Source organism: Telopea speciosissima, chromosome 5 (genome assembly GCF_018873765.1).
Source record: "Telopea speciosissima isolate NSW1024214 ecotype Mountain lineage chromosome 5, Tspe_v1, whole genome shotgun sequence".
NCBI classification, from domain to species: Eukaryota; Viridiplantae; Streptophyta; class Magnoliopsida; order Proteales; family Proteaceae; genus Telopea; species Telopea speciosissima.
In genome coordinates this window covers 10,638,987-10,657,967 of record NC_057920.1, presented here as the reverse complement: position 1 = coordinate 10,657,967, position 18,981 = coordinate 10,638,987, and the positions used below count along the sequence as shown (strand labels likewise).

At 40.8% G+C, this 18,981-nt stretch overlaps 1 protein-coding gene across 2 annotated transcripts in view; it reads right to left on the bottom strand.

The window, feature by feature from the left end:
- Nucleotides 1–18,981, bottom strand: part of LOC122662492 (exocyst complex component SEC3A-like) — a 113,091-nt gene that overhangs the window by 85,068 nt on the left and 9,042 nt on the right. For both annotated transcript variants that reach the window (XM_043858144.1, XM_043858143.1), the window contains exons 7-9: nucleotides 1,876–1,993; nucleotides 1,065–1,169; nucleotides 90–191 (exon numbers count right to left, since the gene is read on the bottom strand). In XM_043858144.1, coding sequence (XP_043714079.1) covers nucleotides 90–191; nucleotides 1,065–1,169; nucleotides 1,876–1,993 — 325 coding nt within the window. The remainder of the gene's footprint in view (nucleotides 1–89; nucleotides 192–1,064; nucleotides 1,170–1,875; nucleotides 1,994–18,981) is intronic.

Below are 18,981 nucleotides of genomic sequence, written 5' to 3'. Positions count from 1 at the left end.
CATTAGAAGGATTTTTTTATTCTTTTCCCCAAGAGGAAAGCTGAGTGAAGCAGAACCAATTAACAAATGCACATAATGCACCATCATACCTCAGGAGGAACACGCATCCGTTCAAGAAGTTTATCAAGCTCCGCAATAAGTGCTTTATTATTTACAGATTGCATCTCCAACTTATTATTTCGAGTTTCTATCTGAATAAGACAACAAAAGATGGCTGAATTAGCCAGGTAATTGACAGCAAACAAAAAGAATGCTTTTTTTTTTCAAAAATAACGATTTTATTCAAATGGAAGCTGAATAATGTTCCACCCCTAATGAAAGGGGACATACCAGTACAATACTCATACAAAAGAAACAAAACAGAGATTAGAGAACATAGCTTGCTTTCAAGGTACAAAATCCATCAACCATGATTATTCCAATAATATAATTTAAGAAGCAAAATAATCGGAAAAAGACCTATGCAAAACATGGACGATCAACTGCTTGACCAAACAGAACAATCCTGAGCGAAAGCTTTGAAAGGATGGAATGACAAGCAATGTGACGTCCATCAGGATAAAGCAGTGAAACACAGAGTAGCGACTTGAGATATGAACAAATTAAGGAAAGGAAGGAAAAAAAAATGGAGGGAGGGAGCACAAGATCAGGAAACAGAAGGGGAAGCCTGTTTTACATCACTAGCAACTGCAAAAACCAATAAAAGTACATGGTAAAATAAACAAGTGCATAGGCATTTTTACTGTACTGATTGACTTGCTCATCAAAATGAATGCAAAGCACCAACCATCAAACAAAGGTATGGGGTGGGACATGGTTTTCCATCAAGGAACAAAGACATTTCCTTGACAATACAGATAAAGCAGAATATAGCATTCAACTCTAGAATAGCATTACAAAAAATACATATGGATGCAAACATATACAGGCATTGTGATAAACATTTATTAATATAACAACGTTAAATAAGAAGTAACTCTTCCTTACTGGCTGACAGCATGACATGCTAGACAGATAAAGAAGTGTTCACCAAGGATATTTACACAGAATGAACATGGCCATACCGATTCGATGTCCTCTCTCATGTGCCTAAGTTTTACATTGAAAATGCCCAGCCACTCGTCCATATCATCCACACAAATGGATGCCGATTCTAGCCCCTGCAATACCTGTATGATTCACAAAGCCACGACAATTTAATAGCCCCTCCCAATGAGCTGGTGACCTTCATACAATCGGTTCTGTGCTTATAATTCCTTTTGTTACCAATCAGAAAAGAAGGAAAAGAAAAGGTCAAATTTTTGTTGCTGCTGAAAAGCTTGAAAACTGAAAAGACCCAAACCAGAATACCGACTACCTTCTACGTTAAAAGACATGGTTAAATATAGAAAAATCATCAAACAAAACAAAAAAAAAGGAGAAAAAATGAGATTAAATGTTATAAGAGTCAATAGATAAATTATTCAGCTTTATCATAGGAGTCTCCCCATTTGATGGCAAAAACAAGGACAGTTGGTTACTTGGTTTTATTGTGAGGTTTGGCCATTTTCAGTGAAGGCCCCTAAAGGACATAGTGGCAAGTGCACAGGCTCAGATCAAATGCTCTGAAAAGAAAGGCATAAAGTTAATTTAAAGAATGGCTCAGGATTAAATGGAATGGCCAATAAGATTCATGTAACAATCCAAACATTAGAGGCGGTTGATGCAATGATGGAATTACAATCTGAATTTTTCTGTACTTCAATCAAATGCAGTTTCTATTGGATTCAGAGAACCAGGTGTTAAAAAGGGAGAATAAGACAGAAAAAAGACTAAATTTCGTAAGAAAAGAAATTGTATATGAAAGACCCATGCTTTGATAAAATATAATGTTACCTCCTCAATCAAAGGTTCACTTCCCAAAATGGCATGCACATTTGCCGCTTCCAAAGCAAGAAGTTCTCGCTTCAACCTTTCAGAAAATGCCTCTGCTTCACCAATACCCATGACATACCTATACACCATGGCACTTGGATTAGGATTCATACCATGACTAGCACAACTAGCAGCTATGTGGGGCAGGAAGGGGAACAGTATTTCACGACTAACAATTACTGAAGGAAAGCAAATAATTCTGTTTAAGGATAGGATGTTATTTCTTGACCAGATAACCAACATAGATAGAGCTGTTAAGGCCTCTGGATTGTCGGTTTGTTTGTACTTTCTTTCTTTACACAGCTTCTTCATAAACCAGCTCATTTCTTTTGGCTCTTCCCCACAGCCTACCTCTTCGCTTTTACCACAAAAGCACCTACTGACTCTGCTAGATTACAAACTTCCTACCAAGTACCAACAGCCACTTCATCCTTGTTCAGATCTGCCCTTGAGGCCTCTTATTCCTTCAAAGAAGGATAGACGCTACCTTTTACAGATGTTTCTGGAGTAACATAAGGATAGTAGGGATGTAAACGGATCGAATTCGGTCGGATAGTGGCATTATCATATTCGTATCCGATTATATTCGGACAGATTCGGATAATATCCTATCGGTTTTCGGACGGATTCGGATAATTTCCGGATAGTGATTTTTTGAATACCGATTCTCCTAAATGGATATGAACATGGATCGAATACAAATTTTCGACTATCCGTTGACATCTTTACCGATTTTATGATGAGGGCTAGGGTTAAGACTTGAGAGTTCAGCGACTCCCTTTTTTTGTACTCTTCTTAGTCTTTGATTTTCTCTTGTATTTATTTTCATAGATATGTGATTCCATGTTATAACATTCTATAAGACAATATATATAAACCAATAGAAAATCTAGAAAAAGAATCACATTATCTTAACTTATAAACTTATAAAAATAAGATAACAAAATCCAATAAGGTAACGTAAAAGGATAGATGAACACAGAGATATATTTTAGATATTTTATTACTTTCAGATTGCTAAACGAATCGGATAATAATCGGTCGGATAGGGGGATTATCATATTCGTATCCGATTAGTTTCGGACGGATTCGGATTCTCCTAAACGGATACGAACGCGGATCGAATTCGGATTTTCGAATATCCGTTTACATCCCTAAAGGATAGTATCTTTAGAAAGTGTAGGTCAGAGATCAATGGACCACCTAGGCTTACCGAGAAACCGTCAAACAAGTAAAGCCCATGCCACTATGATCAATGGCCTTTTGTTACTCTATTTCTTTGCAAAGCTTCTTCATAGACCAGCTCGTTCCTTTTAGTTTTTCTCCATAGCTACTTGATGCAGAAGGGACTCTCGGTTGGACCAAGGCAGGGCTGTGTCTACCCCAAATTCTGGGTTTACTCAAACCCAAATCGAGCAGACTACGCCAGCCCATTCTGCCATATCGATCAGCAGCATATTTGGGAGAAATATTAGTTATCGGCCAGCCTGTCATGAGGGGAGTATTTACAGATTTATTTGGAGATATCGACCAGCTTAACAAGATTGCTTTCAGGTCTTATGTGGGTCTAGTGCAAGCTATATGGAGATCTTTCTGGATGTTGGTTGGTTACGATTGTGGACTTCTAGAAGATCCCAAGCCAGCTTGCATGAAGGAGAATAATTTAGGATTTTTTTCTTCACTGCGGTAAAGACTAAAGAGGAGGTATCTACCCAGATTTGGTGGGCCCATGCAGCTTGCGTGGAGTACTTTGAGTCCAAAACAGTTGCTGTCCTGCGTGGGGTTTTAGAAGTTTATTATTTTAGTTATTTTCTATTTTCCTGTGATAGTTAATCGGTTAGTCTCTAATTTCAGATTAGGACTAGGAGTACTATTTTAATTGGGATTTTTGTTTTGAGAAATTTCTAAAGGCTGATAACCAGCCAAGTCGATTTGAGTAAATTCTGAGTTTTGGTTCAGTTTGAAACCATTAATGGCTGTGCGATGCAGTGAGGTGAGAGACCTATGAGAGGGTGAGAGGCTCAACCCATCCTATCTGCTTCTATTTGTTATCTTTATTTTCTATCGATTTCAGTGAGTAATATGTTCCCTAAGTTTCTGCACATCAGTGTATCGATCCTCCTATAGAATTGGTTCTTAATTGAACTGGTTTCTACATTACTTCCTTTTAGCTTTTTTCCCCACATTCCAATTTTGGGTACCATGGAAAATACAAGAAAGTCTCCAACACTTGGCAGACCACAACTTCTTGATTCCTATCAACAAAAATGCATAAGGAAAAGCACCTTTCGGATACTCATCCAGTAATCCCATCATGCATTTCATATCATCCTCAAGATGGCGTCAGGGTAAATAGCAACAAATAAGCTCCTAAAGAAAATTAGCATGTAACTGATATGGAGTGTACAAAAAAAAAAATCAAGTAATCTCTACCAATCACCAACTAAAAAACAAAGAAATGGCAAGATAAATTTGCAGATGACACAAATGAATCCAGCGACAATTCTGACCAAGGTTTTAAGTATCCTCCGATACTTACCGATACGTATCATATCTTTAAGGTACCGATATGATACTTATCCGATACAATACTTATTGTTGGAATATGGGTATTTGGGTATTACGTGTGACATGGGTCGATCCATGATATAAGATCGACCCATGGGGTGTTATTTCTATTTTAGTTATTTTCCCTTTCCTAGTTCTATTCTAGCTCTATTTAACTAGTTAGAACTAGAGTTATATTTGGGCTGTGACACTGTTCACGTGAACAGTATCGTGAACAGTATTTCCCTTTGTAATCTCTTTTATTATTATTATTATAAATAGAGAGCTTGACTGATCTCATTGATCAATCAAGCCATTCACTAATTTCCACATGGTATCAAAGCCTAAACTCGATATCTGAGAAATTAATTCTGCTCTCCTCCATCGTCTCCCTCCACAATTGATCTCTCCTAGATCAACTAACCCATTACCCTAAAACCCTAAATCAACCGAGACCCTCCTCTCTTCCCTTCTCTCGTTTCCATTATTTCATGGGGGCAATACTTTGAGGTGATCTAAATATGATCTAGTACTTGCCCTAGAGTTTACCTCCTACTTTATCCTATTTTATGATCTTCATGCACAGTGAGATCCATGTTTGAAGACTGAAGCACTACAGATTTTTTAGAAGACCTGCAGATTTATTTTTCTCGAAGATTGAAGACCTGCAGATTTATTTCTCTCGAAGACCTGCAGTATTTTTTTCTTCATGTTTGAAGACTAAAGCACTGCAGAATTTTATTTAGAAGACCTGCACATGTTTTAAGACCTGAAAATTTTTTTCTCGTGACCCGCAGATTTTTTTCTCGAGACCTGCAGAATTTTTTTCGAGACCTGCAAATCCATATTGTGCGAAGATCTGCAGACTCCTTTCCTCCTTTTTTTTTTTTTTTTTGAAGACCTACAGCTGTTTTAAAACACCTGCCACAGTTTTTTATTGAAGACTTGCACTTTTTTGAAGACCTGCAGCAGCTTTTTTGTTGAAGATCTGCAGATTTTTTTTGCAGGAGTGCAGTATTTTTTTTTGAAGCCCTGCAGATTTTTTTCTGTATACAGATCTGCAGCTTCTCTTTGTTTGACAACACTGTAGTTGTTTCTTTATACAACCTGCAGAGTTTATTTTGAAGAACTGCTGCCTATTGCCAAATATTCTGCAAATTCCTGCACTTTTCGGTTACTGAAGTTCTATCAGTATGCCTGATTCAGCTGCATCCACTGCTACCACCAACACTGGCCAATCTTCTACACAAGGGACCCATCATGATTATCCCTCTTTTCCAGTCAGCCCGATAAAGCTCGATGGCACTAATTATTTACTTTGGTCTACACAAATGTTTCTTTCCATTGATTCAAGGGGCTATAAGGGATATATATATATGGTACCACTGTCAAACCAAGTGAAGCTGGTACATTACAAGACAAGTGGAGTTCCAGCAACTCTCTTGTTATGGCTTTTCTTCTCAGTGCAATGACTCCATCCATTGCCCGTGGCTATACACTACTTGATTCAGCCGCAAAAATTTGGAAAGCTGCTAACGGTCCCTATTCCCAGGTAGGGAATGATGCACAAGTTTATGATATTCAACGAAAACTCCATGCAACCAAACAGGGTGAACTTACTTTATCTGAATACTACTGTGAACTCCGTAGCCTGTGGCAAGAGCTTGACTATTATGACAACTTTCAGCTTGATTGTCCTTCTGATATTACCAAATTTCAGCTTAGGGAGGATAAATTCAGAGTATACACTTTCTTGACTGGCCTTAATGTGGAATATGATCAGCTTCGGTCTCAAGTTCTGAGTCGTTCACCTTTTCCCACTTTGGAGCAAGCCTACTCTATGATACAATTGGAAGATACTCGTCGTTCCACCATGTTACCAACTACACAGCCAGAGAGATCTGCTTTAATTTCTTCTAGAGGTGGCTCTTCTAGTACTAGTACACGTTCCTCGTCTGAGAAGGAACCTCTTAAATGTACTCATTGTGGAAAGGAACGACATACTGTGGATTTTTGCTAGAAGTTACATGGTCGGCCATCTGACTCTTCTGATGGTCGTAGTGGTGGTCGTGGTCGAGGCCGTGGCCGTGGTCGTGGTGGTCGTGGTGGCACACAAGCCCATATTTCTGAAGCTACTGAAACAGCCCCTACTACCACACTTTCTGCAGAGGAACTTGCTGCCTTTCGTCCTATGATGACTACCTTCGCCTCTTCATCAGCACCTGCCTCTACCTCGACTGTGGTTCTCTCTTCTGAATCGAACCTTGTTTTCTCCAAACCAGGTATTTCTTTTGCTGGTCATTATGCTTCGGCATTATCTCATCCTTGGATAATCGATTCCGGAGCCACTGACCACATGACTGGTCAATCCAATTTATTTTTTTGTTATTCTCCCTGTTCAGGCAAAGATAAAATTAAAATAGCCGATGGTTCTCTTTCCTCTGTCTCAGGGAAGGGAGCCATCCATTGTTCTCCTTCTTTATCTTTGTCCTCTGTTTTACATGTTCCTAAGTTAACTTCTAATTTTCTTTCTATCAGTAGTTTGACATCTGATCTCAATTGCAAAGCTATTTTTTATCCTTCACATTGTGTCCTTCAGGACTTGGGGACAGGGAGAACGATTGGAACTGGTAAAATGCGTGGTGGTCTCTACTTGCTTGACGATGATCTTATCTCTTATATTGTTACAACGTCTGGCCAGGCTCTTACTGCTACTTCCGCTGAACATCATTTATCTGAATTGCACCGATGGCATCGTCGACTGGGCCATCCACCTTTAGGAACCTTAGCTAAGATTTTTCCTGTTTTATTTCAGCATTGTAACCCTCACTCTTTATTATGTGAGGCTTGTGTTTTTGCAAAACAAACTCGTTCTGTTTATTCTAGTTCAAATAAAAGATGTTCTAAGCCTTTTTCTATGATTTATTCTTATGTCTGGGGTCCCTCACGTACCTCTTCTATTTCTGGCTTTAAGTGGTTTGTCACCTTTATTGATTGCCACACACGCACCACTTGGGTTTACTTAATGCAACATAAGAGTGAAGTTTTTTCCTGTTTTAAAGTCTTTTATAGCATAGTTCAAACTCAGTTTCAAGCTACCATTCAAACACTCAGGAGTGACAATGGTCGTGAATATTTAGATGGAGCCTTTCAATTATTTCTTGCTACTCAGGGTATTATTCATCAAACCAGTTGATTTGACACTCCACCCCAAAATGGAGTGGTTGAACGCAAAAATAGACATCTTCTTGATGTAGCTCGCTCTATTATGTTTGAAATGCATGTTCCTTCTCATTTCTGGGGGGAGGCTGTTTTAACAGCTGCTTATCTTATCAATAGGATGCCCTCTCGGGTACTTGACTATAAATCTCCTCTTGATCTTTTGAAGGGGTCTTCTTCTTATATTATTCCTCCCAAAATTTTTGGGTGTGTTTGTTTTGTTCGAAACCACTATGCCCATGGCAAACTTGATCTCCGCGGTCTCCGCTGTATTTTCATTGGTTATTCTCCCACCTAAAAGGGGTATAAATGTTATCATCCTACATCTCGTCGTGTTTTTGTTTCCATGGATGTCGTTTTTCATGAGGCCGTGGCTTTCTTTCCATCTTCGGCACCTCTTCAGGGGGAGTCCATTCCTACTTTAGAAGAAGTGCCGATTCCCATTCCTCCTCTACATGAACCTATTGATGACTATCATGTATCTTTAGATAATGATGTTCAAGGGGAGCAGCAGGTACAGCCAGTGAAAGATTTCACACAGCAGTATTATCGAAAGAAAAAAGGGCAACAACAGCCCACCACTGCAGCATTACCAAACCAAGAGTTGTCCTCCGACCCAGGATCGAATGACACCTCCTCTGGTAATATTTCTAATCCTTTAGATGCTGCTACTTCTCTTATTACTTTTGATCCATCACTTGATCTACCTATTGCTCTTAGAAAGGGAAAAAGGTCTTGTACGCAACATCCAATATCACAGGTTGTTTCGTATGAATCTTTATCCCCATCATTTCATGCTTTTGTTTCCTCTTTATCCCCTGTTTCCATACCACAGACTTGGCAAGAGGCATTTACAGATACTAGGTGGAAGGAGGCCATGATCGAAGAAATGCTAGCTCTAAAGAAGAGTGGTACATGGGATCTTGTTACACTTCCACCACAAAAGAAGACTGTTGGCTGCAAGTGGGTCTTTGTAATTAAACAAAAAGCTGATGGAACTGTTGATCGTTTTAAAGCAAGGCCGGTTGCTCGCAGATTTACTCAGACATATGGGATAGATTATTTGGAGACTTTTGCACCTGTTGCCAAAATGAACACCATCTGGGTAATTCTCTCTTGTGCTGTGAACTTAGGATGGAGTCTACAGCAGCTTGATGTTAAAAATGCCTTCCTCCATGGTGAATTAGAGGAAGAGGTATATATGGATGTCCCTCCTGGGTTCTCATCTGCTACAACTCATGGCAAGGTTTGTAAACTTAAGCGTGCGTTGTATGGTCTGAAACAATCATCACGTGCATGGTTTGGTCGTTTTCAGACAACGATGTTGACATTTGGTTATAAACAAAGCAATGCAGATCACACTTTATTTATCAAGACATCGGGCAGCATTATTACTCTCCTCCTAGTATATGTCGATGATATAATTGTAACTGGAAATAATCCTGCTGAAATTTTCAAGTTGAAGAATTATTTGGCCAAGGAATTTGAGATTAAGGATCTAGGCATACTTCGCTATTTTCTAGGGATTGAAGTGGTCCATTCTTCTCAAGGGCTATTCTTATCTCAACGCAAGTATACTCTAGATCTTCTTTCTGAAACTGGCATGTTAGGCTGTTCTCCTGTGGATACTCCCATTGAGGCAAATGTTCGTTTCCGAGACACTGATGGTGAACCAGTGGACAAAGGGAGATATCAGAGGCTAGTTGGGCGACTAATTTATTTATCTCACACTAGGCCTGATATTGCCTATGATGTGAGTCTTATCAGTCAATTTATGCATGATCCCCGGTCTAATCATCTGGAAGCAGTATTCAGGATTTTGAGATACTTGAAGTCGGCTCCTGGTAAAGGAGTATTATTCTCTCGTCATGATCATCTACAGATTGAGGCCTACACTGACTCAGATAGGGCTGGTTCCCATGATCGAAAATCCACCACAGGTTACTGTACATTTGTGGGTGGAAATTGTGTTACATGGCACAGCAAGAAGCAAATAGTGGTGGCCCGTTCTAGTGCAGAGGCTGAATTTAGAGCTATGGCTCTTGGTATTTGTGAACTATTGTGGCTCAAGACTTTGTTACAAGATTTGAGTATTCCTATTACTCTGCCTATGCGACAGTAAATCAGCAATAAGCATTGCCCATAATCCAGTGCAGCATGGTAGGACGAAACATATTGAAATTGATCGTCATTTTATCAAGGAGAATCTGGATAATGGGACGGTTTGTGTTCCTTATGTGCAATCTGGGGAACAGTTGGCTGATGTGTTCACCAAAGGCTTAAGTGGAAAAGTTTTTCAACCTCTAGTGTGCAAGTTGGGCATGACTGATATCTACGCACCAACTTGAGGGGGAGTGTTGGAATATGGGTATTTGGGTATTACGTGTGACATGGGTCGATCCATGATATAAGATCGACCCATGGGGTGTTATTTCTATTTTAGTTATTTTCCCTTTCCTAGTTCTATTCTAGCTCTATTTAACTAGTTAGAATTAGAGTTATATTTGGGCTGTGACACTGTTCACATGAACAGTATCGTGAACAGTGTTTCCCTTTGTAATCTCTTTTATTATTATTATTATAAATAGAGAGCTTGACTGATCTCATTGATCAATCAAGCCATTCACTAATTTCTACACTTATTAATTAAAACGAATGTATTTCGTATGCGTTGTATCAGTCGATGCGACACGATACGGTGTTGTCGTACTTTGTTCTCCTTTTTATTTTCATATTGCTTATTTATAGTGTTATATGCTTTAAAGCTGTTTTTTTTTTTTTTGGTAAATACTTTTTTTCTGCAAAAAAAAAAAAAAAATTCCCTTGTAAAGCTGTATTTTACAAGTAACCTTTACATTATTTTGCATTTTTTTACCATTCCCACGTGCATCTTAGTGTATCTTGATACTTATCCAATACAAGACTTATTAATTAAAACGAATTTATTTCATATGCGTTGTATCAGTCGATGCGACACGATACGGTGTAGTCGTACTTTGTTCTCCTTTTTATTCATGATATATGTTTCATATTGCTTATTTATAGTGTTATATGCTTTAAAACTGTATTTTACAAGTAACTGTTCAATAATGTACACCAGAATACCGTGGGGGTATTCTGGTCACTTTAGTGTTTTATTTTTTGTTATTATGTACTGCCTAGCTATGTCGGCTATGGCTGGGGTATTATTGTCCCTAAAATGTATTTTTTGAGATTATAAATATATGGCTTGGCTGATCACATCGATCATTCAATCATTACTCTATTTTTTGGTTTTGTTAACATGGTATCAGAGCCATCCTCTCTGATCTAGGTTTTCAAAACCTCCCCCCCCCCCCTCTCCATCGTTCTTCTCTTCCACCCTTCTCTATCGATTTTTTTTTCTCTTTCTTCTTCCTCCTTCCTTGGTTCTCTCCATCCTTCAAGGGCAGCACTAATGAGGTGATCACATTATGATCTAGTTGCTGCCCTCCATCCCACCTCACCATATATGCCCTAATTACAGTTCGATAGCTGCTGTTTTTTTATTCTCTGCGATTTTTTGGAAATCAACCATATCGACTTGGGAGGTTGATGGTTCACCTTTGGAGCCTCTGGACAGCATCTATCACCACCACATCATCAGATATTGAAGCTCTTCAAGTTCCAGCCCTCTTTTCCCTTACATCGATCTCAACTGTCAGGGTTTTTCAAAACCCTGACACTATATCGATCTTAGGGTTTGGGCTGCCTGTTTGGGGAGATTTTTTTAGGGAAGATTCCCTTGTCATATTGCTACACTCGACCTATTTCTCAGCTACATCTGCTGCAGTTTTTTTGAAGATCAGATTTTTTCAATTTTTTGGATTGATCCCTGCTTGGCTGAATCATGGGTGACTCCGAGATGACTACTGCTACTTCTGGAGGAGATGGTCAGACTAGGACTGACTTTCTTCCCTATGCTGCCGCCATTAAGCTTGATGGTACGAACTATTTAATTTGGGCTACATCTTTATCCTTGACAGTGATTGGTAGGGGACCACTGGCCATCTTACTGGCACCACCAAACAGCCCACTGAGGAAGGTGCTGCTCATACTAAATGGGCTGCCAACGATGCTATAGTGATGTCCTTTGTTCTAAATTCTATGCAAACTGAGCTCTCAAGTCAGTATCTCCTCCTTGACACTGCTACTCAGATATGGACTGCTGTCAACGGAACTTATGGTCGTTCAGGTAGTGGTGCTCAGGTTTATGAAATCCGGAAGACACTCCAAAACACTACTCAGAAGGAGTTGTCTGCCACTAAATACTATGCTTCCCTCAAGTGTTTATGGCAGCAATTGGATCACTATGCTCGGTTCCAGCCTACTACTACTGCTGACATCACTACCTATCACTCTTATGTGGACCAATTTCAGGTCTATGATTTTCTGGCTGGCCTTAATGATGATTATGATCCTATTCGGGTGCAAGTGCTTGGTCGGGTTCCTTTCCCCACTTTAGAGGAGACCTTTTCTTATGTTCACAATGAAGAAACACATAGGGCTGCTATGATAATTACTCCTAAAGTTGAGAGATCAGCCTTACAGGCTACTGGCTCCACCCCAGATCCTTCTTTTGACAGTATTGCTGCTGCTGCTACAGCCAAAGAGCCTGTGAAGTGTGATCATTGCCACAAACCATATCACATTAAGGCACAGCGTTGGAAATTACATGGAAAGCCTGCTGATTTTGAGGCCAAACGTGGTCATGCTAAGTCTAAAAACAAAGCCAATCACACTGAAAGTGTAGCTCCAGCTCCCACTGCTGACATTGGTTTCTCCCAGGAAGAACTCCAAGCTCTCCGGCGTCTGTTGAACACATCCGCTGCCTCTACTACATCTGCTGCCAATTCAGGTTCCTTCTTTGCCCATACAGGTATTTCCTTTGCTGGTCATTGTGCATCGGTAGTCTCCACTCCTTGGATTATAGACTCCGGTGCTACTGATCACATGATAGGTTCTTCTAGCCTCTTTAATACATATTTTCCTGCTTCTGGCAAAGATAAAGTCAAAATTGATGATGGGTCCCTCTCCTCCATCTTAGGGAAAGGATCCATTGGATGTTCTCCTTCTCTTACATTGTCATATGTGTTGCATATTCCCAAGTTTACCACTAATCTTCTTTCCATTAGCAGTATCACCAAATCCCTAAATTGTAAAGTGACATTTTTTCCTACTCATTGTGTTTTTCAAGAACTGGGCTCGGGGAAGACAATTGGATCGGGTAAAGTGCACGGCGGATTGTACCTACTTGATGGAGACCCTGCATCTACCCAGGCATTACCTTCTAAGCACTGTCACCCGGTGTCCTTCTCTTCTGAATTACACAAATGGCACTCTAGACTAGGACATCCCCCTTTAGGTACTTTATCCGCTTTATTTCCAGCATTAGTTAAAGATTGTAATAAGGAAGATTTTTTTTGTGAGCCTTGTGTCTTGGCTAAACAGACACGTTCAAATTATCCCATTTCTAATAAAAAATCTTCTTCCTTATTTCATGTTGTTCATACTGATGTGTGGGGTCCTAGTAGAAAAGTTTCTCTTTCCAGTCATCGGTGGTATGTCACTTTTATTGACTGCTATTCTAGATTCACTTGGGTCTACCTCATGCACACAAAAAATGAAGTCTTTTCATGTTTTGAGCATTTTCATCAGTTGGTTAAGACCCAATTTAATGCCACTCTTCGAATTTTGAGGAGTGACAATGGGACAGAGTATATGGTAGGTCAGTTCCAAAAATACCTTGCTGCTCATGGAATCCTACATCAAACCAGCTGTGTTGACACTCCAGCCCAAAATGGTGTGGCTGAGAGAAAAAATCGCCACCTCTTGGAGGTAGCTAGAGCCCTTCTGTTTGCTCGCAATGTCCCTTCCCTTTATTGGGGGGGATGCTGTCCTTATTGCAGCCTACTTAATTAATAGGCTGCCCAATCGGGTTCTTCATTCTAGACCCCCTGTTGAGCTCTTACTTGGCTCTTCTTCCTTTGTTGTCCCCCCTAAGGTATTTGGCTGCGTTTGTTATGCCAGGGATACAAGGTCCCCTGGTAAACTTGAATCACGTAGTCTCCGCCGCATTTTCTTAGGTTACTCTGCTACACAGAAGGGGTACAAATGTTATCACCCTCCATCTCGACGGACTTTGGTCAGCATGGATGTCATTTTTCATGAGAATGTTTCCTATTATACGTCCCCACCTCTTTAGGGGGAGAGTGTTAGTGAAGATGTGCTGACTATAGACTCTCTACCTCCACTCCAGTCTGTTTACAATGAGCCTGTACCAGTTCGGCCTGCTCCTCGTCCTCCCTCCCCTAGTCCTCCCTCTGAGTCAGGGGGAGAGGTCCCTATATAGGGGGAGACCATCCCTATTCAGGGGGAGCAAACTACCCCAGTCCAGACTCCTGTCCAGAGAACTATTAGTGAATTTTAGAGGAGGATAGATGACAATACTGTGAAGACCTATGCAAGGAAACATAAGCAGATTCAATCAACTGTTGCTCCAATACCCATCCAATTGCCGAACCTGGGTCTAGAACCTGTCTCTCAACCTGGTAATGTTCCTTCTCCTGTGCTACCTATTGCTCTTCGCAAAGGTGTCAGGACTTGCACTTAGCATCCCATATCTCATGTTGTGTCTTATGACTCCCTTTCCCCATCCTTTAGTGTTTTTGTTTCTTTTCTTTCTTCTGTTCGTATTCCTAACAATTGGCAGGAAGCTCTATCAAATGGAAAGTGGAAGGCAGCAATGATGGAAGAAATGGAGGCCTTGAAGAAAAATAACACATGGGAGCTTGTGGTTCTTCCACCTAGGAAGAAAACCGTTGGATGTAAATGGGTGTTTGTGGTGAAACAGAAGGTGGATGGCACTATGAATAGGTATAAGGCACAACTCGTGGCCAAGGGGTTCACCCAGACATACGGCATTGATTACCAGGAAACCTTTGCACTTGTTGCGAAGCTAAATACTATTCGTGTGTTATTATCCTATGCAGTTAACCTTGGATGGGATTTGCAGCAGCTAAATGTAAAAAATGCTTTCTTAAATGGAGCACTGGATGAGGAAGTGTATATAGACATTCCACCAGGGTTCTCTTGTGACAAAAACCAAAGTAAAGTGTATAAACTGAAGCGTGCACTATATGGGCTGAAGCAGTCACCTCGAGCATGGTTTGGCCGGTTCCACAAGGCCATGATTTCTGTGGGCTATAAGCAGAGTAATGCTGATCACACACTCTTTATAAAGAGGGTTGGTGAAAAACTCACTGTTCTTATAGTCTACATTGATGACATAGTGGTTACTGGTAATGATGGTGATGAGATCAGACGGTTGAAGACCTTCCTTAGACAAGAATTTGAGATTAAAGATTTCGGGAAACTACTATACTTTCTTGGGATTGAAGTTGCCAGATCTTCTAAAGACATTTTTCTCTCCCAACGGAAGTATGTCCTAGACTTATTGGCTGAAACCGGGTTGTTAGGCTGCTACCCTTCAGATACTCCTATGGACCCTACTGTTCGTCTTAAGGAAAAAGAGGGTTTGCCTGTTGATAAAGGCTGGTACCAAAGGCTAGTAGGGAAGCTGATTTATCTTTCACACACTCGTCTTGACATTGCTGTAGCCGTGAGTACTGTGAGTCAGTTTATGCATGATCCCTACTCTTCTCATATGGAGGTTGTTCTTTGTATTCTGCACTATCTGAAGTCAGCTCCTGGAAAAGGCATTCTTCTGTCTACACATGGTCACCTACGGATAGAGGCATACATTGATTCCGATTGGGCTGGTTCTGCGGATCGTAAGTCTATCTCTGGGTATTGCTCCTTTGTAGGTAGAAATCTTGTCACTTGGCATAGCAAGAAGCAAAATGTAGTTGCTCGTTCTATTGCCGAAGCTGAGTTTCGAGCTATGGCACAAGGTATTTGTGAGTTACTCTGGCTCAAAGGTTTGCTACAAGATCTTGGTGTCCCTATTCGTCTTCCTATGATGTTGTACTGTGACAACAAGGGTGCAATCAGCATAGCACACAACCCAGTACAGCATGATTGTACCAAGCATGTTGAAGTGGATAGGCATTTCATCAAGGAAAAGTTAGAAGCAGGACTGATTTGTATTCCCTTTGTGACATCTGCTGATCAACTTGCTGATATCTTTACCAAGGGATTGTCTGGGAAATTATTTCATCCTAATCTAGTCAAGTTGGGCATGATAGACATCTTTGCTCCAACTTGAGGGGGAGTGTTGAATAATGTACACCAGAATACCGTGGGGGTATTCTGGTCACTTTGGTGTTTTATTTTTTGTTATTATGTACTGCCTAGCTATGTCGGATATGGCAGGGGTATTATTGTCACTAAAATGTACTTTTTGAGATTATAAATATATGGCTTAGCTGATCACATCAATCATTCAAGCATTCCTCTATTTTCTGGTTTTGTTAACAGTAACCTTTACATTATTTTGCATTTTTTTACCATTCCCACGTGTATCTTAGTGTATCCTGCGTCCCTCTCTGATACAATACATCTCTTAAAATCACCCTTCCGATACGATACCTGTTGAGATGTGTTACCCGATATTATAAGGGTATTTTTGGTTTTTTATTTATGCTTTATTTATGTACTTTTGGACAAGGGTAGGATTGTAATTTGGGCTGTGATACTATTCACATGAACAGTGTCATGAATAGTATCGTGAACAGTGTTTCCCTTTGTAATCTCTTTTATTATTATTATTATTATAAATAGAGAGCTTGACTGATCTCATTAATCATTCAAGCCATTCACGAAATTCCTGTTTTGTTAACATGGCATCAGAGCCAAATACACTCTGATCTAGGTTTTCAAAACCCACCTCCCTCCCTTCGATTTTTTTTCTCCTTCCCTCCATCAAGCTTCTTCCCTTCTTCTTTCTTCCTTTCTTTTGGTTCTTCTTCTCCCATTAGGGCAGCACTACTGAGGTGATCGTAATGATCTAGCTGTTGCCCCAATATACCTCCTTTTTTATGCCTCTTTTTTGGATCGAGTGGAGCTAAAGCACTGCCTGCGATTTGAAGATTCCTATTTTTTTTCGAGATCAGGCCTCTACATCTGTTTCGGCTGCATCTTCTATTGTGGGATCTTTATTTGATATTGTTCTCAGCCCCTATTCATTTCATCAGATTGGTTGAAGACCCCAGCCCCTTATCGATCTCTCTTCTCAGGGTTTTGAAAAAAACCCTGACATTAATCGATCTTGGGGTTGGGCTGCTGGTTCCTGCTGCATCTGATTGGCACCCTTGCTGCCTTCATTCGACATCATTCCCAGCCTACATATCTGAGATTTTTTGCTCCAATACAACCCTTTTCTATTGGGGGTCGATTCCAGAATTTTTTTGGATATTTTTTGGTTGTTTGATGCTTCATTGAAGATTGGTTACCTGCTGCAATGACTGGTTCAGATTCTTCTTCGGCCTCTTCTGGCATTGATGGCCAGCCCCGGACTGATTTTCTTCCCCTTGCTGCCCCAATCAAACTTGATGGCTCTAACTACCTGAAGTGGTCTCGGTCTACCTATTTGACAGTAGCTGGCCGTGGCCTCACTGGCCATCTTCTTGGGACAACAACTAAACCAGTGGAAGAGGGTTCTCAGATCAACAAGTGGTTATCGAATGATGCGATGGTGATGTCCTACTTGATCCATTCTATGCAAGGGGATATCTCAGACAATTTTCTTCTATTGGACACTGCCCATACTATCTGAAATGGTGCCAAAGAGACTTATGGTCGCACGGGGAATGATGCACAGGTCTATGAGATTCGAAAGAAGGCTAATGCCACTACCCAACAGGAGCTCTCTATCTCCAAATACTATGCTGCCCTCAAGAACATGTGGCAGCAATTGGATCATTACTCCGACTATCAGCCCTCTACTGCTACTGATCTGGCTGCCTATCGCAAACACATTGACAAAATACGTGTCTATGATTTTTTGGCTGGACTAAATATGGAGTTTGATCCTATTCGGGTGCAAGTGCTTGGGCAGTCCCCTTTTCCATCCCTAGAGCAAGCCTTTGCCTTGGTTCATAATGAGGAATCTCGTCAGACTGCTATGCTGCATTCCTCTACTGTTGATCGCTCTGCCTTGTAAGTTGCTTCCAGTACTCCTTCTCTTACCACTACTGACGGTGGTACTGCTGTCCCTAAAGGTCATGTCAAGTGTGAACACTACAACAGGCTCTATCATACTAAGGCTCAATGCTGGAAGCTCCATGGGAAGCCTGCTGATTTTGAGGAAAAGAAAGCCCGTGGGAAGTTTAAGCCCAAGGCTCATATGGCTGATTCTCCTACTACTGTTGCTGCTGCCCCTTCATCTAACATTGGGCTTACTCAAGATGAGCTCCTAGCTTTCCGTCGCATGCTACTGGCCTCTTCCGCTGCCTCCACTACGGCATCTACACCTGCTACCCCTCCTGGTTCTAATTTTGCCTCAGGTACTCCAGTCAGTAGTCTGTGTGCATCGGCTGTATCCAGTCCTTGGATTATAGATTCCGGTGCCACTGACCACATGACTGGCTCCTCCCATGTATTTCATCTTTATTCTCCATCTTCTGGCTAAGACAATGTTCGAGTAGCTAATGGTTCCCTTTCTCCTATTAATGGGAAGGGTTCCATATGCTGCTCACCTACCCTTTCATTAAAATCTGTTTTGCATGTTTCGTCCTTTTCTACCAACCTTCTCTCTATTAGTAGTCTAACTAGAGATCTAAACTGCAAATTGACTTTCTTCCCTTCTCATTGTGTCATACAGGATCTGGAGACGGGGCGCACGATTGGGGGTGGTAAGATGCAGGGTGGTCTCTACTTACTTGACCCAGGTCAGCCTTCTACTTTGCATTCGGCTTCCTCTACAGCTCAACATTTAGAGTCCACCTCATCCCCTGACCTTCATCTCTGGCACTACCAACTTGGTCATCCATCCCTTAGTACTTTGTCTCTTTTGTTTCCGAGCTTGATTAAGCATTGTAATAGGAATGAGTTTTTATGTGAGGCTTGTGTTTTGGCCAAACAGACTCGTTCCAGTTATTCTTCATTAAATAAAAGAAGTGAGTTTCCTTTTGCTTTGGTTCATTCTAATGTGTGGGGCCCTGCCCGTTGTACTTCCCTTTCTGGTCATTGATGGTTTGTCTCGTTTATTGATTGTTATACTCGTGCCACTTGGGTGTACATGATGAGCCATAAAAGTGAGGTTTTCCGCTGTTTTCAGTTATTTTATCATATGGTTCAGACCCAATTCAATGCCACCTTGCG